Genomic DNA, 22,563 nt, shown 5'->3' with positions numbered 1-22,563 from the left:
TTCCAAAATGTGTTCTCTTCCTGAATCGTTCCTCTGTTCAGTGAATTTTTAGCAACTAGGGTATACTAATCTCTTTTTCAAAGACCAGTTGGAGAAACAATAGTATGGTTATAACAGTGTGGAACCTGTGCATACAAAAATCCTTGTGGCTGTATGTATATGCTCATACGTTCATACAGTAGAATGGGATGGTAGGGTTGAAAAGTTGTAACGCAAGGAAAAGAACTGTAGTGAGACATTGAGTAAGTTTGTGTTTTTGTTTCAGAGGTCAGTATGAGGTAAGAGCCACTTGAAATAACAGCAGTGCAGGTTGTGAAATCTGTTTTATCGCTGCTTATAGCTTATATTTTGCATGGGTCTTTGTGGTGCGGTGTTCACATGTGTGGACTTATAGGAGTCTGAAATGAAAGGTGTGCTTCATTTTGAAGTTATAACTGTGTTTTTCAGCAGGGATTTGTTGGGTGAAGGGAAAACAAAAGGGGTTACTGGGGTTGCTCTTGTCCATGATTAGAATGAGCCAGCATGGTGCAGTCCCATGCTGTTTATTGCAGCCATGCAACCTCCTTCCCACTTTATTTGGGTACTTTCTATCTCTGCATCCTGATTCTTCTCTGCTGATATTAACGTGAATTGGTGGGGTTGGATCGTATTTTTCAGATGGTGGCATTTTGGGATGGATATTTGGCTACACCGCTAGGGATCTAGGTGAGACTCTGGATGGTAAAGGGGATCAGAGTCAACAGTAGGGAGCTTTTGGTTGCTGGTCATTTATGGTCATGTCACTAATTTATTTTAGAAATCTGCATCTAAATTTAGGGGCCTTGGCCAATAAGACACATGGATTGTAGGAGGTTTTTTCATGGTTTGAGACGGTGGCTGAGACATAGAGGTTGAGACATTAAAACCCTGTCTTGAATATAATTACACTTGGAAAAAATATTTTAAGTTGCTTGTGTCCTACAGTTAGTTCTAGTTAACTTTAAGGTCCTATTTTGCCAAGGTAAGTTGTTTGATGTCTGGGACAAAGCAATGTCTGCTTGATAAGTTTGGCCTGGGATACTTTGCAGAGAATAAGAAATTCCAAGATGAATTAGTGTTCCATTATCAGGAATTCATTGATGAACTTCCTTGTTTGTCTCTCCCTCCTTTCCGAGTTGGCGTCATAGATACCTAGTTCTACACAGGCTGAAGGTTTAACCAGTGTTCAGCTCTCTGTCTGTTGGCAGCAGCATTGCTTTTTCATTATGTTACTGTGTTCTGTTACATATGAAGTGTTCACTTAAAATGGGGGTTTTATATTGCAGTGTTCTTAAATGCATGGACAGAAACCTTCAGCTTTTTCCTTGGATCTTGCTAAGTCTGATAAACACATTTCAAGAACAGCCTTGAAATGTTTTTCTTCACTCTTCATTCTGTAGCTTGTAAGTCAAGACTGTCCAGAAGTGGGAAGAACTGTTTATTTGTCTGGTCCACAAGCAGAACAAAACCACTTCCTCAGTTTTCTAATAAGTATCTTATCTTGAGAGTGCACATATTTCTATTTCAGTGCTGTCTCACTACTGTTATGCAGGCCATGTAGCAATGGTTTGATTAAAAAAAGGGAGTTGACTTGAAAATGTGTGCTTGTGCAGTGTTCCTACTCTGCTGAGCTTTAGTATGTACCTGTGTTCTGTAGAAAGCAGGAAGTCGAAAGTGATACAATAAGTTATGTTAAATGACAGAGATCTCTTTGGAGTTGACCAGGAGAAAACTCACAAACATTTTCATTATTAGGCTGGCTTTTCACTTTATATTCCTACTTTAAATATTTTTCTTACAAGTGCCAGTGACTATAGTAGCTGACAAGGTTAGCTGACTATCTAAGATTTGATGTGTAATTTTTAGATGGGTAAGTTAAAAGTTGTATCTTTTCTTTTTTGTCTCTGAACAGTTGCCACGGCAATTGGAAATTTCTTGTTTAAGAGTAAATGCCATTTGTGAAATTACGTCTTCTGTAACGCAAAAGGCCCATGTATACACTCTGTTCATGGATAATCAATGATAGTGAAATGATAAAAACACAACAGGTTATTTTTCTTCTTCTTTTGGTCTTTCTCTGCTGTTGTCTGTTAGTAATATATTTAGTTGTGGATTCATGGATTGCAAGCTGGTGCAATTTGTTTTTCTTGCCCAATAAAGATCTTTAAGTTTATATATGTGTGTGTATTTATGTTTTATATATGTATGCATGCTTTGAGATGTTCATCTTATTGTTTATGGCTCTGCTGGAATGTAAATGCAGTTATACTGACTGAATGTTGTTTCCTTTCAGTGGATCTGATGGAAATAAAAGAAATTCGCCCAGGAAAGAATTCGAAGGACTTTGAGCGTTGCAAAGCAAAGCAAAGAGAAGAACACTGCTTTACTATTTTTTATGGTACCCAGTTTGTCCTCAACACCTTAAGCTTAGCAGGTACATTTTTCTTCTTTTAAACCTACTGATTGAACAAATCAAATACATTGATGGAACAGTAATGCAAAGAATACTGTGGTTTTGACTTCTGCAGTTCAGAGTAAGCGCACCAGCTGTTTAAAATCTGGAGATAGACCTTTTACTTGGCCCTTCATGTCTGTGAACTGCTGCTGCATTTGTAATGTTTTGCCTTCAGATAGCGTGTCATTTTGAGCGTAGTTTCTGATTTGCTCAATCATTTCTAGTAAGGTAGCCTTTTGCTGGTTAAATCTCTCTAGTAAGGTCTTCGGTGCTGAAGAGCAGAGGTGACATTGTCCTCTTTAAAGTCAGTAAAGGATTGGCTGTTGTCTTCAGTGTGGCCAGAATATTGCCCTTGAATTTTTAGTCTGGACAAAATTGTTCTGGAAACGATAGCCATAAAGAGTTAGACTACAGATACATGACAGAAACTTTCCTATCACCTGCTAGCAACTGGAAAATGCCAATTTGGAAAAATGAAGTTCTAGTTTGAGGTTACGTGTGTGCATGTCACCTGATAATACTAAACCTCTTCTAAAGAAGTACTAGGGCACCATAAATAGTATTGGAAGATGATAACTGAAAATTAAGAGATCCATGTGAAACAGAGGGAAGTTGTATCCTGTATCTGTTGAAAGGGTTGCAGCACTTATTTCAGGTGAGGCTATCCAGGGTAGCAAACCCAAAGACTTTGAAATGAAAAGGGATATAAATTCTTACAGTGCAGTCCGAATACAGTTTCTAAGTAGTGGAGCTTACAAAGAGATTTCTTTTCTAAAATGTTTGTGATGGATCCTTGGTTTAGAGTCATACAGATGACTTATTTGGAGTGGTAGTTTTGTCTGTCCTGTGCAGGAACACACTTGTTCATTTAAATCATTAAATTCATTGCAGAATCTTAAAGGGAGAAAAAAAGGAGTGGTTTGTAATTGTTTTAGTGCTAACAGTACCTTTTTTAAAAATGGAATTAATTGCTAATAGATTGCAGTACTAGAAGACAAGTTTTTTTGCAGTCTGATGCACTGGAAATTAAAGACTGCTTGTGACTAATCCATTATTATACGCTTTTAACTTCAAATTTAAAGTTTTACCATTGTTGGCTGAAGCCTGTGAAAACTTTGAGTAAGGAGCTGTGCTTAAATGCAGCTGTGCCAGGTACTTCAGTTTGATTTCCATTAACCACCCCCCATCCCTCTTCCATGGCAGTTCTCAAAGCCAGTGTTCTGCCAATACTTGGAAAACACTCAGTGCATTGAGATATTGCTGTAATGCCGAACTGCAGAAAAACATTATACAACTTTCAATTAAGGGGGAAATCCTTTTCCTTGTTAAAGTGCTTGGTCGTGGTTTCTTAAAACAATATAAAATAATTGTTACTTAAAGGGAACGGTAGCTGTCATAAAGGGCAGAATTGTCTTGGGAGAATAATTGGTTGGCAGTGGTAGTGGATGTTCTTTCTGAAATTGTAACTAATTGAAAAACATTTCCATAGGGAGCTGAGGCTGGGTTTTAGCTCCATCCTTGGGGGATAAAGCACTGTTTGAAAGTGTGTTTAAATAAAATGTAATCTTCACCTTTTGAGAAACTGTTTTGCTTTGAAGGCAGTTAAAAGAATTTGCAGAGATTACAGCTCCTGTGTGAAAATAATTTTTCAAGACTAGTTTAACTGAAGAATGCCATCATGAAATTTCAGAACCAGAATGCTAAAGCAAATGGACTTTGCCCAACTGAAGGCTGTAATGATAGCATCTCATCCGAGGCCCACAGAATTGGTTTCAGCTTAATTGTATTCCCTGGGGAAGGAAGCCTATCCCAGCACGCAGTTCATTATCTTGGTTCTGTTGGTCGAAGCATTAGCAAATGTGATCATGTTAAATAATGTGGAGGACTCTGCTGGTCTAGGAAATGGAAAGGCAAACTACAATTAAAACAAACCAAGACAATGATAAACCAGTTTTTAATGTTGGGAGGAAGATGTACCTGGCTTCTAGTGTAAGCCGTGTACGGAATTTTAGACCTTTTTTTAACTTCTATTGAAATGTGTTCTATATGAGCTACACCAGTTTTGTACATTGCTCCCTTTCTGTTCCTCTTGCGTAAGTCTAATCCGGAGAGAAAGGAGGTGCTTATGTCCATCAAAAGCCAGTACTTCACAGTTTTCTTGTAGTTGCTTGGAATATAATGAGCTAGTTTTATGCTATAACGAGTTCTTGGCTTATGTGCTTCAAGTTGCTTGAGATGTAGGTCCCTGGGTTTTTGCCACTTTGGAGATAGAAGATAAGAAAGTGAATTTGATTGTGTTACTTACAGGAGGTCAGCAGTAGTTCTATGTTTTTTCTGCTGAGATGTTGAAATTTGCCTGCCCTGATAAGCAGACTTTGAACAAGAGGTATTTTTTCACAGAACTTTCAGAATTGACCCTCCTACCCCCAGATCCATGCAGTTTCTTATTAGCAACATGAAGCTATTCAATGAGATTTATCAAAGAGAAAGTTTAATTGGCAGCTTTGTATGCTAGGGTTTATTTGAACATCACAAATTATGTCTTGGTTTTGTGGTGATTTTGTTTTGATATTTCTCATAGTATTTTTTTTTCCAGCTGACTCTAAAGATGATGCCGATAAATGGTTGTGTGGCTTGAATATCTTGTATCAAGAGGTCATGAGCGCTCCCACACCTGCAATCACAGAGAGGTATATAGACATATTTTATCTTTGTGAGACTTAACATTTGTTTTTGAATTGAAAGTGGAAAATCTGAAAGAAATTTTTGAAGGTGCAACAAGTGGTGCCTGCCAGTTACCTTATGAACAACTACTCTCCAGTTAGTGTGTGATACAGAAAGCTCATATGAAAATTCTCCATGTCTGTTTTGCTATATACTTGTTCTGGTATTGTACTGTGCTGCATCCACTAATGCGGACTTGCAATTTACCCTGTTCTGTATACCAAAACAAACCAACACTCTTTTAATGCGATCACAAGAATGTCTGTTGCAAGTGTGTGTTGACTTCCTGGAAAATTTGTATGTCTTTTGTAGTTACAGCGGGGTGGCTCTAGTAGGTGTCCATGTGTCCTGTGTCCCAATAATTCCAATGCATGCTTTTGTGGTTTCTGCTTTTTATTGGACCCATTGCATTGTATGGCAATGTGATCAACTGACTCAGAGAGCCAGGCTGAAAATAAACATTTTTTTGAATGTTTATTTTGAATGTTTATGAAAATAAACATTACTTCTTAGCAGCCAGCCATATTATGGTGCAACTGCATGCTTAATGCTTCTGAGGATGTTGCACACAAAACTGCTGATACTCAGAATGCCAGTTTAGTTGATTAGCTTTTGATGCTGCCTCTGTACCTGATTGCTTCTCATCATAGCTGACATTTTTGTTTGCGGTCGCTGCTGTTACCTGCTGTGAAGACATACTGTGTCATTGCTTGCTACTTGACAAAACTGTGGCTTTGACACGGATGTTGTCTTTACCTACTTGGGGAGAAATTATTCTTGTCTATTGTATGGTATTGCAGCAAGCTCCTATACAGAGTGCTCCTGGATTCCAGGCTATGTTTGTGCAGCAGAGTGATTCCTGTAGAGACTGAGGATAAACTTAATAATGACATGCTGTGCTCATCCTTTAGATCAAAGTTGTGTGTGTGTACACATTTACTATTAATGCTGCTGATACTATTTTGCTGTGCACCTAAAACTGGCATACACTCTAATGAGGAATGTCTTTAAAATTCTCTGAACCTCTCTTTCTCTGCCCTAGTTTTTAATTTTTATGCGTCTAATAGATTTGAGCCAGCAGCCTCAGCTGGCATAAGTTGTTGACTTGATGGAGTTACTCTAGTTTAGATTAGCTGAAATTTTGGCTTGCCTTATCCACTTACATTTTTACAGCTTCTGTTTGCTTGTTCTTTTCTGTCCTGCCCACCCTTCCCCTTCCTGTGTTGTTTATGTGGCTTTAAAATGCAGTATTAAGCAGCAGAAAAGTATGTATTTACAAATACAATTATAAAACTGGCTGAGTCTTTAGGTGCTGCACTGGAAATGTTTTTGCATTATTAAGAGATGTATCTTTTAAATATTTCTGTTGAATTTCATCTATGGATTTTGATATTTAATTGGTTGTGTTTTCTTTATAATTCTTAGATTAAACGTTTTTTGGTTTTTTTCCCCCTCTTTTCCACAAGCTGGCTGAGAAAGCAGATCTATTCTGTTGATCAAACTAGAAGAAACAGGTAAGAAGCTGTCTCTTTGTTCAGTTTGGTTTTAGCGAACTTCTGTTGCAGATTCTGATGTGGAATGAAAATAAATAAATAATTATACATCCAAGATGTGAAACATGAGTACTCTGAAAATGGCATTTGCTCTTGCTTTAAGAACTTGTCTTTTGCTAAACGCAACATGTTCATGGCACTCACTTATGTTCATGTACATGGTATAATGAGGAAGCAAATGATGACAAATAAGTAGTTTTGCTTTTAGCCTACTATTACCCTGCCAGAATGAAGAAAGGGAGTTGTCTTCTTCCAGTCTTTGTGTAGAGATTTAGCTCAGCTGTGCAGGTATGTTTGCTTTGTATATGCTTATGTTTGTGTGCAGGGTTGTTTGTTTTATAGAGGTCTTTGCCCTTTCATAGCCCAGCTCGAGCCCAGCAGCTTGGACTGCGTAACCCGCTGTGAGCTTTCTTGTGCAGCTGTGCCACCAGTTCTTCCTTCATGGCTGAAGCGTGTTTGCATTGGACTACACTCTGATGTAGACAGACCAGAATCAGCTTTTAAAAGCTTATTTGGGCGTTTGTAACAATGAAGCTGCATAAGCAGGATTCAACATGGGCTGCTAAAGATCCGGGGCAGAAATTATTAGCCCTCCCTTGATTCAGTCAGGAGGACAGAGCAGAATATTAAGAGGAAGAGGAGATAACAGAGATACCTGAGGATATTAGAGGAAAGGAGGAGGAGGACTAATGGTATGACAGGGTAATGCCATATGAAAGAGTTGCTTTCACAGTGGGAAACGGAAGATATGTTGAGGACAGATATAGAAAGAAGCAAAGTTAATGGTTTGGAGTAAGGGCAAACATTTTTTTTTCTTGGGTGATTGGCCTGGTTACGTGGGGTCGAATAGACCAAAGCCAAAGAATCATCTCTGACCTGGTACTTTTCGTGAAAGAAGTTGTAGGGTTGTAGCTCCCAGTGTGCTGTGTAGCTTTGTATGGTTTTTAGCAGTTTATTTCAGGTCTGTGTGTGATGTGGGTTTGTAGCTTTTGTACAGCAAAGCAGACTTTTTTTTTTTTTTTAAATGATTTCAGCTGCATACCTCTCCTTAGAGTTGCCAGAAGTCATGTGACGCTGAGAAGAATGTTACACCTCTTCCCCATGTCTATTATTTACCATGATTTTGCTCTTTGTCTGGCATGTGTTTTATTCTAAGGTGCAATTCAGTGTAGAAAAGTACATGCGTTTCCTCTGATATAGGCCTTTCCCTAAAGATTGTGTCTTATTGTGTGAATGAGACTGTGTTATTGCAGGAAATAGTGCCGTTCTGCAGATAGATAGCCTGTGACGTTGTGCAGCTGGCCTCAATGTGGGCAGACACCATTTCAAAACAGTGTTTCCTAACGTGGTAGTGTCGTGAAGGGAAAAGTACCATCCTTTAGTGGATGTTGGCTTATACCTCCTGATGTATTTAGAAAAACTTGCCCTGCAGTGGGGATATGTTGGGGAACACGAAGCAAAAGCAAATGTTGGGATAGAGAAGCTGTGGCTTGACAGTATATATCTGCTGAAGAGGTTTCTTTTCTTGCTTTAGGGTTGTTCTATCACTACAAGGCAGGCTGGTTAAGATCAAGGGGACTTGCACTGTGGAGAGAGCAGTTTTTTGTTTTCTTGATAGATGATTCATGCTTTTAAAAAAATTCAGGAAAGGGGTTTGGACTGAGTTTCATTGTGTTTAGTGTTGCAGTTTCTAGGGAGGTTAATTGTAAAGGTTAGGCTTCCAGGCAAGTCATGTTTCACAGGTTGAGTTTTTTCCAGTGGTAATGAAGTCCCAGCTCTTTGTTTTGGCTTGCATTTGCCTGGCCAGAGGAAATTGCTTGTGCTTGGTGTTTAGGCTACAAATGGAATGCTTATTCTTGCTCCTAAAAGTAGTGTTTTTTTCCAGAGGTCTGGCGACAAGGTGGAAGGCCAGGAATTTCCTGAGTTCTAATCTGGCTTTGGCATGGACTTTGGCTAAGTTCCTTCTTGCTTTGCTTCTTTCCCTCTCTACACAATGGAGATGAGAATATCTCACAGGTTAACTGCTTGTATGGACACCGTAGAATGGAAGTGTTACTTTTGTCTAGGTGCTGATTGCTTTTGTTGCTTTCAAGTGGCTCTGTTCTGAACCTGTGTTTGCAGAGAGTTAATGGCTTATGAATTGGACTTTAAGTCAAGACAAAGTACCCTAGCCTTGTTTTCTTGGCTACTGTTGGTATCACATTAATGTTTAGTGGGCATTGGCAGTAGGACCCATGGATCTTGTGTCTGCATTCTCTTGACTTTTCCCCACTTCCTTTTTTGCTGCCAGGGATTCCTCTCATCTTCCACTCTGACTTGTCCCTGTACCCTTCACATGTCCCACTGTAATGCTGCACCTTTCTCATTGAGACCTCACATCTGTGCCTACCCAGAATACCCAGTCTGAGACTCTGTCCTGGAACGTGCAACCTCATTTCCATTCTTTGCTATCCAAAGACAAGCTGAATAGCAGGTGACTGAAATGGAGCTACAGGAGATGGCTGAATTGGTGTACCAGCTTGGTGCTGCTCAATGGATGAAATCTGATTTCCTCTACCACCTCTACATGCTGCTAGTCAGGCACTCCTGCCCCTTTTCCTATTCTGGCTATAATGCTGATATGGGCATGAGGTGACCTCGTGAAGCCAGTGGGAAACTTGTTCTAGCTCTCTGTCAGCCACAGAGTTTTCTGCTTGCATAGCAAGTTGAAACAGATTATCAAAAGGTTTAACAAGCATCACAGCTGGCCTATGGAAGCAGTGGGACCATAGCAACAGGAAAAGGGAGTGGGGCACAAGGAGGGGAGTTTAGGGTTGCTACTTGTAACAGCAGTGAGCTGTTAGATCAGCTCACCTGTACTTATCGACATTTAAAGCATTTGGACACACAGCTCCTTTAGAAATCACCCTTCTGTTCATAAGGAGCTATAGCAGCATTCCCCAACCTCCTATTTCCATGCTGATCGTAAGCACAGTAAATATTGTCAGCTGCTCTGAATCTGCAGTGAAGGATGCTATGGCAGCAACACCTAGGGCACTGGAATACAATCTGAGGTTGATGAGAAAACTGAAAGATATGAAGGAAACTGAGGTTTTTGACATAAGCTATTCACAGGCTTGTTTGTAATACACAGTATTACTTCAACAGAAGAAGTTTGATGTATACATCATACGTGATTTGATGTATGGCCAGAAAGTATTTGTGGCCAGAAGGTGTTGCAGTGATTAATAAATTTATCTTTGTGAGTATTTGGTGTATGTAAGCACTGCGTTGCTTAAAATTTGGAATAAGTATGTCTTATTTGAAAGGTCTTGCTGTTATCTAGAAAACTTTGGTTTTTGAAATGTTACTGGTATATTACTTGACATTCTGAAGGATCAGCAGGTCTGTGTAAATGGACCTGGAAGGCAGTCCTTTCTGGGAAAACTTGGTTGTGAGAGGAGGATGGGGTCATGTTTGGATGTTGCAGAAGGGGAGAGTCTTGCTCCTGTAAATCAGTTTTACTGTCCAAGTGAATAACAGCTGGAGAAGAAGGTTATAATGGTAATGAAAACTGGAGCTTTTTATTTTCTGTTTCTGCTCATCAGTTTGTTATATCCTTTGTATAATGTTTTCTGTGTCTGTATTCCAGTGGGACTGGAACAATGGAAAAAAGGCTGCAATTCATCTGACCATGTGTAAACACCTATATTTGAGCTGATCATCTAGATCTGATTAATTATTGATGGAGAGAAATGGGTGTCTTTGCAGCATGGCTCTCTTCATCCTAATATGGATGCCCAAATTAATTGAAGTGCCTATTTCTCCCCACCAACTAGAAAACAAGTCTAGCTTGCTGACATGTAGGTGTGATGTTTATAGGGATTATGTTATGCGAGATGAGCCCTACGCAAAATGTTTCAATAGTCACATTTTTGTGTTAATGGAAAATATATTAGTAGCTGACTAGAGATAGCAAACTGTGGCATTTTTGCTATCTTTTTTTTTCTTCTTCTTCTTTTCTTCCACAGTATCAGTCTTAGAGAGCTGAAAACTGTACTTCCCCAAGTAAACTTCAAAGTGAGCAGCATGAAGTTCTTGAAGGATAAATTTGCGGTAATTACCTGATAACTTTTATCTGTTTGGTATTATCTGATAGGTGTTACTTCTTTTCAGGATACTGCCTATATTTTTGCTTCTTAGCATGTACAGTTAAATAAATTATGTCAGTTAATTTCTCAGCATGGCTTTGCCTATGTTGAAGGCTATAAGAAAACATAGACGTAAATGTTCCTTTTCATTGTATGGTTGACCAGAGCCAGCATTGGGTTTTGAGCCCCAGTGCTGATACTGTGCAGGTGCATAGGAAGCTGTACTATGTTTAAGATAAAATTCATATATAATGAAAAAAATTTCTGGCAATATGGTCAAGTAATAACCTCTTCACTCCAACCTGTGCTAACATTAATAGCTTCTGAAGGTTGTTTCCATTACTACAGGAATTTTAAATATCCCCACCTTTTCCTGCTTTCAAACTCTCCACCCTTAAAACATACAGTCTTGCTTCTGTTGCTCCAGCTAACAATGACTAAATGAGGCACTACTTCACTCCCAGTAACATGGTGGAAGTGGAGTCAGGGTGCAAAATGCAAGGCCAGAGATGTGGGCTAGGAGCACTATGTCACAAACCAAGAATCTGTTTAATTGTTTGTATTGTTTAAAAAATAAATACATTTAAAAAATCCCAAGTGGTTAAAACAAATGAAGTTGGAGTAGAACAGAATGCGTCAGAGGGTGGCGGCTGGGGTAAGAGTGATTTGTGTGCTGTGCAGATGCAGTTCGGGGAATTCTAAATTCACTGTGTGGTACTTTCTGTTGTAGGAGATAGGTGCTCACAAGGAAGAGCTTAGTTTTGAACAATTTCATTTGTTCTACAAGAAAATCATGTTTGAACAACAGAAATCGGTAAGCTTTTTCATAAGTAGTCTTCATACTGTTAAACTGCTTGATCAGAATAAAGAGTGAATGCTGATTTTTTTGTTGGTTTTGTTTTTTACTAATTTTCTTTTTTCCTCATTCTTGTAACAGAAAAAGGGTGTAGTACTGTACTTGTGTAGATAACAGTCACCATCAGCAATTGGTTGAAGAAGATGAATAAGTCATTCATGTTGCTTCTTATGTGTTGGTAGTAGAGATATGCACAGATATAGCGGGGTTTCTAGGAAGAACTTTTCTTGTGAGTTTGTTCAGGATGTAGAATGTCTTTTAGGCTTGCCTGATCTCTTTGCAGATAGGACCAAGTTTTTTTGATATTTGTATTAATCTTTTTATCGCTAAGAACATTCTTAAATCACAGGCATGTATCCTGGCCATCAAATAATAGCTGTTGTTCTCATCATCTCTTATGCTTGGAGATTACTGGTGGTGAGTCCATTACAAGGCATGTATCAGGCAGTCCTTGGGAGGCGTGAATGCAGTGGAGTTACATTTTAGCAAATATATATGGGAAACTGCCTGACTACTGTTTCCATGTATTCACTGCCCAGATTCATGAACCTGGTGGAAACTACATACTTCTAGTGAGTCTGAAAGTTAGGAACCCTTTAAACATGTGTGAAAACACGTAATCTGAAATTACCTGCGTAAATGTCTTTGTTGACGATGTGCTTATTGTTGATTCAACTTGCGGTTGCTAAAATAGAAGCTTCAATAGTCAAAGTCAGCGCTGTTTCATTTGGCAATAGAGCTTTCTTGTGCCGTTTAAGTGATGCTGAAATTGAAGTAATGAAGAATCTCAACTTACTGACAGGGTTTTATTTTTGGCTGGGATGGTCTAGTTAATTAGCTTGAGCAGAAAGTTCAAGAGTAAAACACAGAATAAGGAGGTTATCTGACTTAAACTTCTGTTATTGGCCCTTGTGGATCATTTCAAAGAAACTCCTTCGTTTGCTAAACACTGCTATGGGGTGGTTGATAAGTTTCCTGCGATCTGTAAGTATGCTGTGCCAAGCTGAAAGCAATTTAGGTTTTATATTTCAATGAATAAATATGATGGATGATATGTAATTCCAGTTTTTCTGCGTTATCAAACAATGAAAGCTCCCCAGAAACTTGATTAGTTGTGTTTATAATATACATTATCAATAGCAAGGTTTTTGCCTGAGAATTGTGAGTGTTCACACTGAAAGGCCTGAAGTGCGGTTGCCAGCCTTGGCAGTATGGTTTTTTTCTTAGGCTTTTAATTAAAAATGTGTCTTGCCAACTTGTATGCAGGTTCTCTAGAGCAGACAGGCCTATCTATTTCCCCTTGCCAAACCAATGGACATTGTTAGGTGGAATTAGAAAATTGCATATTCTTTTATTATTTATCTTTTCTCCCTTTTTTGTGTTTTTTGTTTGTTTTTTTTTGTTTTGTTTTGTTTTTTTTTGTTTAAGATTCTTGATGAATTCAAAAAGGATTCCTCTGTGTTCATTCTTGGGTGAGATTCTTCATTTGTATTATTTTTCCACATTTCCATATGGTTGTAGTGCTGCAGCATTGCTTTTTAATTACATCACTTTTTATTTGTTTTGATGCTTTTGTAAGTGAAAAGAAATTGTATGTCTTTTTGCATTCAGAAAGGTGAACTTACCATGGAAATATGTCCTGAATATGACTTGATAAATGGTTTTTACTTTCTGACTACAGAAGGGGTTTGGACTTGAATGAGTGAATTTGCCTATCTGATTTCACTAAGAGCTGAACAGAACTATGGAAGGACAATTTGATGGAGAAATTTTAACCTCAGTCTGGAGGGTGGTGTGGTGCCCAGGCTTTGCCTGGACTTGAGCAGAATGCTGATAGTAACAGTTTCTGCATCTTTGTCTTGGTGAACTTGAAAATTTAAGATGTGTACAGTGTGAAAAAGGATGTCACAGCCATTGCTAACATTTTGACTGAATTAAACCAGTTTATCTTGGTTTTGAATATTACACTAACAGATTACAGAAGTTACTTACACAGTACCCTCAGAGAAAAGTTTTTATTTCTTTAGTCCTTGGTCGTGTCATATGAATCAAACTTGGTGAGACTGCTTATAAGCACAGATTTATGAAGGATGGGTAGGTTATAAATACCTTATTGGTACCAGATGATGCGGCTTTTGTGTCCTACAAAAGGGAAAGCAGTCGTGCCGCTTTTTCTTGGTGCAGCTACATCTTGCCTCCTTTTTCAGGAGGCTTTGATCTACCACAGTAGATGAGCCGAATAATACGTGGAAGGAGTTATTTGTGGAAGTGCGGCTCTATGATAATTTAAAAGAACAGTGTCTCCATATGCCTCAACTAAACAACACCCCTGCCAAGTGAATGCTGCTCATTTGCTACAAAGCAGTGAGCACAGATTTGGTACTTTTCCCAATGAATCACTATCAAAAGTACATCAAGAATCCAGGAGGCTTTATTTTAAAGGCTCAAAATACAGTAATTAAATAATACAGTATTACAAGACTAATCTAAATTCCATTGGAGTCATAACAAGTTTCTTGGTGGTGGCAGCACGTTTATACTGTAAATCCAAGATGCAAATCCATGTTATGTTCTGCTATAACATCTGATGATACTTGCTGTCTTATTTCTTTAGCTTCACACTTTCCCTTTCTTTTATATATATAAATTTTTTTTTTTTTAGAAATACTGACCGTCCAGATGCTTCAGCAGTTCATCTCCATGACTTTCAGAGATTCCTGCTACATGAGCAGCAGGTGAGAAGGTTGCATAAATTCTGAGTTTTTTCTTGAGGTTCTTTCAGAGAATTCTGTGATCATTAAAAAGGAATGTGACATGTTATAGAATATGATTGATGTCAACTGGGATACTAGGCCTTGGAAAGACTTCTCCTTTTTTGCCATTGAAATTCACAGGAACTATTGTTTTTCGTCTGTATAAAGGCTCTGAAGGTGCACCAGAGGATGAGAGGAAGGCCAAAGTAAATAAGGTTTTAATAGGTCTCCATTTAGTCATGTAGATAAACAGGCAAGGTTAGAAATAAACACTGGATGTATGTCAAACCTGATAGCCTGACCTAGTTACAGGTGTCATCATTGGTACATCTGGGGTAATGCCTTGGTTGTGGCTGCGTTTTAGCAGCTCTTACATAAAAAGCTGCATGCATTCGAGTCAAAGGTAATTTTCTACTGAATGGAGCCAGTTTGATGTCCTACACCAGCAAGGAGATAAGGATGGAGGCAGGAACTGGAACCATGTCCTTATGGTCTTCTGTAATATCATTTAGCACAGACATAATGGGAAAAAATTGTGTAATATTTGCTAGGTGCTGCTAAGCTCCATATTTGCAAATATGATTGAAAAGTGAGACCTACACTTTCTGTATAAGCTTTCTACTATTTTTTTTCTCCCTATTTCACTGTGTTAAAAGGGTGTTCAGATTGCAGTTAGAAATGAGACAGATTATAGTTAAAGCATATTGTTCAAGGAGGGCAGCTTTTTTCTCCGTGTGTGCATGCGTATGTGTACATGTGTAGTATGTGTCTTGTGGGCCTCCAAACTGTGTAAAGGTACTTAGATGGAGATCTTCTTTTTCCCCCTCAGACTTCACAGAGGAAACACGTAAGATATGTGGGTACAATAAAATACATTGGCAGTAAACTAGACAGATGAGGAAGAAGTAAATCACATCTGTAGGTCTCTCTGTTCCTTATTTGATTTTATATAGACTAACACTATTTCTCATTTTTTTTCCTACTCTATTGTTATCTGAAGGAATCTTGGGCACAAGATCTCAGTAAAGTCCGAGAACGAATGACGAAATTTATTGATGACACTATGAGAGAAACTGCTGAACCCTTTCTCTTTGTTGATGAGGTAAGGTAATGATACTTTCTAGTAGTTCCTTGTGGACTTTCTTCTTTCAGTGCTTGTTCCTACTTTGTTAATTGGATGGCAGATCCTCTAGGCTTCTCTTGCTACATTGCTGGGTTTCTTTTAGGCTTGTATTGTAAAAATGTTTAGATTCAGTCTCTGTCTTTGTATTGTAGTTCCTCACTTACCTTTTTGCAAAAGAAAACAGTATTTGGGATGAGAAATATGATTCAATAGATGCACAGGACATGAATAATCCTTTGTCCCACTACTGGATTTCTTCCTCTCATAACACGTAAGTTACCAAAAGTCCCATTGTCTATCCCTGTTCACACAGACCTAGCCCAAGTTAGGAGAAAGTACATTATGCCAGAAATATACTGCGTGGATGTATGAAACCTTCCTAAAGCATGATGTAAATGTGGCAAATACAGTTTGTGGGACGTCTTTTCCATTTCTCTTAAGATCTTAGAGGTTTTGAGATATAACTGAACTCAGCTGACAGAAAACCCAAACCCTGAATCCTGTTATAAAAATAAAGAGGTCTTGAGTTGAGCAGAGTTCCAGACTCTGCTTTCAGAAAGTAAAGTTATTGAAGGAGCTTCCATTTTTTCTAAGCAAACCAGCCTTGTTGAGCTAGTGTCAGCATTAACTGTACCTGAACAGAAGAATGCTGCGAGAACCCCACTTGTCCTGTGGCAAAGTCCCATACTGTTAGTGTGATCTGAAGGGCAGTGGATTTGTTTTCTTGGGAAAGGAGGCAATGATGTGCACCACTGATAGATACTCTGACAGTTTATGGTGTCACAAAGTGGGAAAGATTTGGTCCTGAGCAGAAAAGGAAAGGGATATGGAGACCTTAAATTAGCACATCTAATGATCAGGACTTGGCTGTTCATGGACTTTGCCAGGATGATGAGGATTAGAGCAGACAGAGGTGCCTGAGGAAGAGTGCAATTTGCTATCCATGCACTTCTTTGTTATTTTGAGTTTATTTTACAGCCAGAACTTTGAAGGCCTGGGGACTTTATTTTTGTTGTTACTGGTTTTAGAATTTTATGCTTAGTAATGTAGCTGCTGACTTCTGTAGTTTGTGTTGAAGGTATCTAGCCCTTTTCCTTGACAATCTGTGGTATGCTCTTCAGCCCAAATACAGGCCTATGTGATGATGAGTTTGAACCGTCTTCAAATGAAGAGGATTTGCTCATCTGGCATTGTAATGAAAAGGAAGTGTGAAGAGAGGGAGGAGTGGTGAACAAATAATGCTTTGGGAATACTTGCTCTAGATGAACCTGCTTTAGTTGGGGGGGTTGTACTAGATGGCCTCCAGAGGTCCATTCCAACCCCAACCATTCTGTGATTCTGTGAAATAAAATATTGCAGGAAATGAAAGTAAGTGGATATGGATATAGTTTGTAGGTCTATTTTGAAGTATAGGGTGTGTTACCACTCTAAATACCCTCCGCATCCCTCCAGCATGGTTATGCCTCAGCGTGACGCGGTTTAGGTATGTTTCAAAGCTCATGATTGTCTCTGCAGATATATGTCAGTCAGAGTTGGCTGATGTTTAGATCGAGCCTTTAACCTCCTCTAATTTGGTTCATTCAAAAGTCTGATTGCATCAGGTTCAGCAAAGTCCAGTTCATCCATTGCAAGTAAAAAAAAAAAGAGAAGTGATAAAAAAAGAATCAACATCCATTTTCCATGACAGGGGAAAAAATGTTGCCCAATGAGTGAGTGGGAAATGGTTGAAATGGGCTGCTTGTCTTTTATGATTTCCTTTATTCCTTAGATATCTGACAGGAGACCAGCTTCGAAGTGAATCTTCCACAGAAGCTTACATCAGGTGCCTTAGAATGGGATGTCGATGTATTGAGTGTGAGTAAAGGGTCTGTGGAGTGGTTTGTAACATGCTGTTCATATAAGCGGAGTTTCCCCTGTTTATTAAGAAAGAAAAAAGAACTGAAATCAAGAACTAGTTTGTTTTCTGAAGTTAGTCATATAAAAACACTTATTCCCTAAATTGTTTTTCTTATGCCTCGCTATTGCCCTGTTCGCTTGCTCTGATTCTTGTTCCCTTGGAATTTTAAGAAGGTCTTTCTAAATCTCATTGCACTGTACAGCAAAAATTCAACTATATGAAAGTATAAGACTTAAACTGGAATTACTTGTATAGCATAGATAGATGATTTGCTTTCATTGTAATACAGAGAAGCCTAAGACACAGAGATTTTTGTAATTTGGTGCCATTTGTCATCCTGTTTAACTTGTTTTTAAATCAGTTGATGTGTTTATGCGTTTGTTTTCCACAGACTGTGTCTGTGTCTTCATCCCTGTGCTTTGTGTACCTTGTTGAAAAGTTTGACTTTAATTTCATGTTACTTCACTGGTTCCTTCATAAAACTAGTTGCTACTGTCTGTTCAAGTTGGCTAATGCAAAATGTATCTCAAATGAAGAGTTTCAGGGTTAAAATCAGCAAAGAGATAAGCTGTCAACTTGCCACTTGTTGGAGTGTAATTATCCCTGGAAAATTGTTGTAAGCTAGTAGACTGGCAATATAGCTGCCCAAATTCCTTATTCCCATATTTCCACATGATAAAGCTTTTAGAAATTTTTTATATTATATTTTATTTGTATTGCTTTTACTTAAGTGGATTTAATTTCTTCTCTGAGAGCTATAAACTCATCTAATAGAATATATTATTAGAACATTAAAGTTTATGACTTAGTATGTGGATCGCTGAAGATTTGTATATATTCTTTCTCCTAGAGTTACTTAAATAACTGCTTGGTCTCTTCCTTTTTCCACTGCTTGTCTTTCATAGTGGATTGCTGGGATGGTCCTGATGGAAAACCCATCATTTACCATGGATGGACACGGACAACAAAGATCAAATTTGATGATGTAGTGCAGGCAATCAAAGATCATGCCTTTGTTGCGTCTGAGTAAGCTTTAGTTTATTTTCCTTAAGTCTGTTTTCATATGCTTAGATATTCCTAAACTTATTTTCTCTGTAACCTAGAGCAAGAAGTACTAGGAGAATAATGACATTCCAGTAGCCTTCGTTATTGCCAAATGTGTGTCTTTAATAGATTTGGTTTTGAGGATTACATAGTGATTTACTGCTAAGGAAGACAGTAAGTACCCTAAAGGGGTTCCCATCTCCTTGCTTGGGTTGTCTTTTATTAAATTGAAGTGTGAAACTTAAAATGCTGAATAGTATGTCTTAATTATTATTATTATTTTTAAATAATAAAATACTACCAAGTGAAAGTGACAACCAATATGTCTCTCAGGTAATGTTCATATTGTAGGGGAGGTCTTAGCTGAGAAGGTGCAGAATTCATAGCATAGCTACCTTTTGATCTGGGGTGGAGTGGAGGAGGATGCTGTTTTCCTTGCCTTGCCAGTTGTAGCAAAGGCGAGTTGTCTTCATTTACATTTTGTTTTCTCTGTGAAAGGTACCCAGTCATTCTGTCAATTGAAGAGCACTGTAGTGTGGAACAGCAGCGACACATGGCCAAAGTATTCAAGGAGGTGTTTGGGGATCAGCTTTTAATGAAGCCTATTGAAGCCAGTGCAGATCAGCTACCATCACCGACCCAGCTGAAAGAAAAAATCATCATCAAGGTAGGCTTGCTTTGTGTGCTGGTAGGTAACATAGGAAAACAAGAGCAGGAGCCAAAAATACTACTCTGGCTTCACAGCTTAGCTGTTAGTTTCTGTTGAGAGACAAGAAGCCCCATGCTTCAAGCGTGTACTAGTAACATTTTGCAATATTGTACAGAGTTCTGTAAAAACTAGGTATTAAAGTGCTTGCACTTTAAAGTTTTACTTGCAGTAAGTGTTGTTACACAATGTAGCCTGTTTAAAAATGATAAAAGTATATTCTTGAATAGAAAGTTAGATTACTGTTACTTTTTCCAAAGAATGCCTCTCATTCAAGTGAAACCCAAAGTACTTGCAGGCTGCACACTTAGGTTGTTAGGATTGCTTGCAAAGTTCCAAAATTGATGGGTGTTCGCATACTGAAATCACACTGAGTTAGTAATTTAGCAAGGCATTTGTGAAACACGGAGGCTCCTATTAGAAGGCAGTCACTGTTAGAGTATCTTACCTTCTGGGCAATACAGATGCTTTACTCAGTACTGTTGTGGAACATAACCAAACGAAGACTTCTCAGATTGAAACTGCTGTAGAACTTTTCAAAAGGCAAAATTAAGTGGAGAATGAGGCCTGCTCGTGATCTCTTTAGTAAAATAATAATTACTTTTGTCCATGCTTCAGTCTTCCAGCTCTTGTAACAGTACTATATCCTGTGTATTAAACTTCTGAACAGAAGAAGTAAGGACAGATAGATAGAATCATACAGCTCTTGAAATAAGACTGGAAATCATGGCACCCCCCTATGAGGTGCAGAAGTTCTGTGCTCAAGTTTTTGGGATTTTTCTCCCCTCCAAACTGTCTGTTGTTACCTTAGATCATAGAGGGGAGTGGGCAGGGGAGCGCAGGCATGTGAATAATAATGTGACAGATCTGATTTAAAGGAAATTACAAACTACTATGAGTCTGCACAAGAGAACATCCATATCACTTTGTCTAAAAGAGCATTGAAGAGTCCTTAAATAGCTCAGCACCTGCCTGTGAGTTAGTTGTGTTATTTGGCTTTTGTTTGGAAATTGTTGTCAGTAAACAGTCAAAGGCAACTCCTACTTCAGGGGCCTGTGGGATTTTTCAGATAAGCCTGTCAAATTAAAATCTACCTGCAGCAGGCTATGCAGAACAGAATGTAGTTGAGAACTACTAGATACGAGGTGATTAATCCCATCATGAACTGCACTTCAGTATTTGATGCTACTCTTAGCCCCTTGAGCTACTGTTTTTTGTCAGCACTCTCAAGATAATTTATCCCTTCTTTTCATAAAAATTTCCCTTCTGCTCATTTTTCTTGTAGAAGAGTAGGTTCCCCATTCATTTTAATTCCTCATTGTTTTGTTTTGTTTTTCTGTTCCTTATATTCTGCTCTCTGCAGAGTGATTGTTATTTTATGCTTATTTCTTGGTATATGTCACTTCACTTGGTTTTGTGTCCTCTAAGGAATGGTGAGCTCTTACCAGACTAGTTGTTTCTTCATTGCTTGAGTGATACCTCTAATAGTTTTTTAACCTTTATTATGAGATTTAAATTTTAAAGAAAGGAATTCCAGCCCTGTTGCATAAAGCCTTGTGGAACAGCTGTTGTGTTGGTAATGACAGAGAAGGCTGTGCAATGGAGGGAAGTACTTCCAGTAATACTGAGTATGCTGAAATATTATGACTAATTTTATATATGATTCTATGTGAGTGTATGAATGTGGTGGGTGTTTTTTGTTTTTAAGCACAAAAAACTGGGGCCAAAGGGAGACATTGATGTGAATTTGGAAGACAAGAAAGAAGAAAAAAAGCAGCAGGGAGAACTTTACATGTGGGACACAATAGAACAGGTATTATTTATGTGATGTTTCCCGCAGTTTGTTACTGGGTTGTGTAATGCCAGAAATTTACATGAATTTTCTCCAGTATTTGTGTTAACACAGTCATTTGAACAGGTGCCAATGAGGGGAAGTAGGTATTTTGTTTGTTGTTACACCTTGTTTTGAAATTGTGGTTAGTGAGTTTCCTTCTGTCTTGTTTAATGGTTTTACTATCTCTCAACTTTTAGAAGTGGACTCGGCACTACTGTGCTATTGCTGATGGAAAGCTTTCGTTCAGCGATGATATAGAACAGAATGCTGATGAAGATTCGTCGAAGGTGATGGCTGTGTTTTTTTGTTTAAACATGTTCTTTTTATTATCTCAGATTATTTCAATGTGTATTTGTTATGCCAATGTTGAAATCGTAGAGGATCCGTGTCAGATAACAAGCGTATTTGAAGATAAAAGAGTTTTCAAAAGGGTCTTTGCTAAGGTACTTTGGTTAACCCTGGTTTTAATTCTCTTGGCTAACTGAGAACTTACAAAGAGGAGTACAGAAAATGAAATACAGTTTTGGTACTTGAATGCTCATGCTGATGTGTGCACTGACAAAGTCTTCATATGCCTGTGGCTAAGTATTATTGCTGTTCTCAAACTGGACAGTAGGATGACCTAAGGTTTGTTGTGTTAGTAATACAGCACACCTCTTACACAGTGCATGTTACTGATTTCACATTTGTAAAATGTTTGTCACAGGTGAAGATGTGTTACATGGTGGTTTAGCAGAAACATGAGGCTCAGTAAGGGTTGCAATAGCAGTGATGTTCAGCATGGTTTCTTTTTCTGATCTTTGGGGTTTCCATGCGTGCTTTTTCATTGTTAACATGTAGGTGCATGGCTTGGAGATCTCCATGCATATGCAGACCATTTTACCCATTCACCTAGATGTTAATGTCAGTAAAATAATTGTGTAAGGAAGAACACAGATGAATCCTGGAAAAAGCTGATTAGAAACTCTGAATTAGCAGTAGGGTGTTTTACCTTGAAAATATAAATTGGTGTTTGCGTTACTGCATTCTTTCACTTTCTGTTGATTACGTAGTTGAATAAAGCTGAAGTTGATTATGGCTCCAAAAGAAATGGCTTGACTGGGGAGGAGAGTCAAGGGTTACTATAAAGGTGATTGGCTTGTTTGTGGAAGGACAGTTCAGGGCTAGGAAGAGCTGAAATCATGAAATAGTAGATTGTTGTATCAATAACAAGTATTCTGTTTCAAAATCATAAAACTAGAAATGCACTGTAAAAATTCTTATTTTTTGATCTAGGAGGTGAAACGTACTGAACTACACTTAAAAGAGAAATGGTTCCATGGGAAAATGAAAGAGGGGAGAGCAACTGCTGAGAAACTGCTCCAGGAATATTGTGCTGAAATGGGTGGCAAGGATGGGACATTCCTAGTTAGGGAAAGTGAAGCTTTCCCTAATGATTGCACCTTGTCATTCTGGTATGGTGATTGTCAT

General features: G+C 38.4%; 1 protein-coding gene across 1 annotated transcript in view; it reads left to right on the top strand.

The window, feature by feature from the left end:
* Positions 1-22,563, top strand: part of PLCG2 (phospholipase C gamma 2) — a 67,897-nt gene that overhangs the window by 19,532 nt on the left and 25,802 nt on the right. Inside the window, exons 3-17 of the mRNA XM_037408758.1 lie at positions 2,312-2,452; positions 5,070-5,163; positions 6,664-6,711; positions 10,761-10,845; positions 11,611-11,694; positions 13,165-13,208; positions 14,399-14,471; positions 15,490-15,591; positions 15,765-15,883; positions 17,381-17,466; positions 18,415-18,535; positions 19,052-19,220; positions 20,968-21,072; positions 21,291-21,380; positions 22,369-22,547. Coding sequence (XP_037264655.1) covers positions 2,312-2,452; positions 5,070-5,163; positions 6,664-6,711; positions 10,761-10,845; positions 11,611-11,694; positions 13,165-13,208; positions 14,399-14,471; positions 15,490-15,591; positions 15,765-15,883; positions 17,381-17,466; positions 18,415-18,535; positions 19,052-19,220; positions 20,968-21,072; positions 21,291-21,380; positions 22,369-22,547 — 1,540 coding nt within the window. The remainder of the gene's footprint in view (positions 1-2,311; positions 2,453-5,069; positions 5,164-6,663; positions 6,712-10,760; positions 10,846-11,610; positions 11,695-13,164; positions 13,209-14,398; positions 14,472-15,489; positions 15,592-15,764; positions 15,884-17,380; positions 17,467-18,414; positions 18,536-19,051; positions 19,221-20,967; positions 21,073-21,290; positions 21,381-22,368; positions 22,548-22,563) is intronic.

This window comes from Falco rusticolus, chromosome 15, assembly GCF_015220075.1.
Source record: "Falco rusticolus isolate bFalRus1 chromosome 15, bFalRus1.pri, whole genome shotgun sequence".
Lineage (NCBI taxonomy): Eukaryota > Metazoa > Chordata > Aves > Falconiformes > Falconidae > Falco > Falco rusticolus.
The sequence above is the reverse complement of the archived record's forward strand: the minus strand, read 5'-3'. Positions and strand labels throughout refer to the sequence as shown.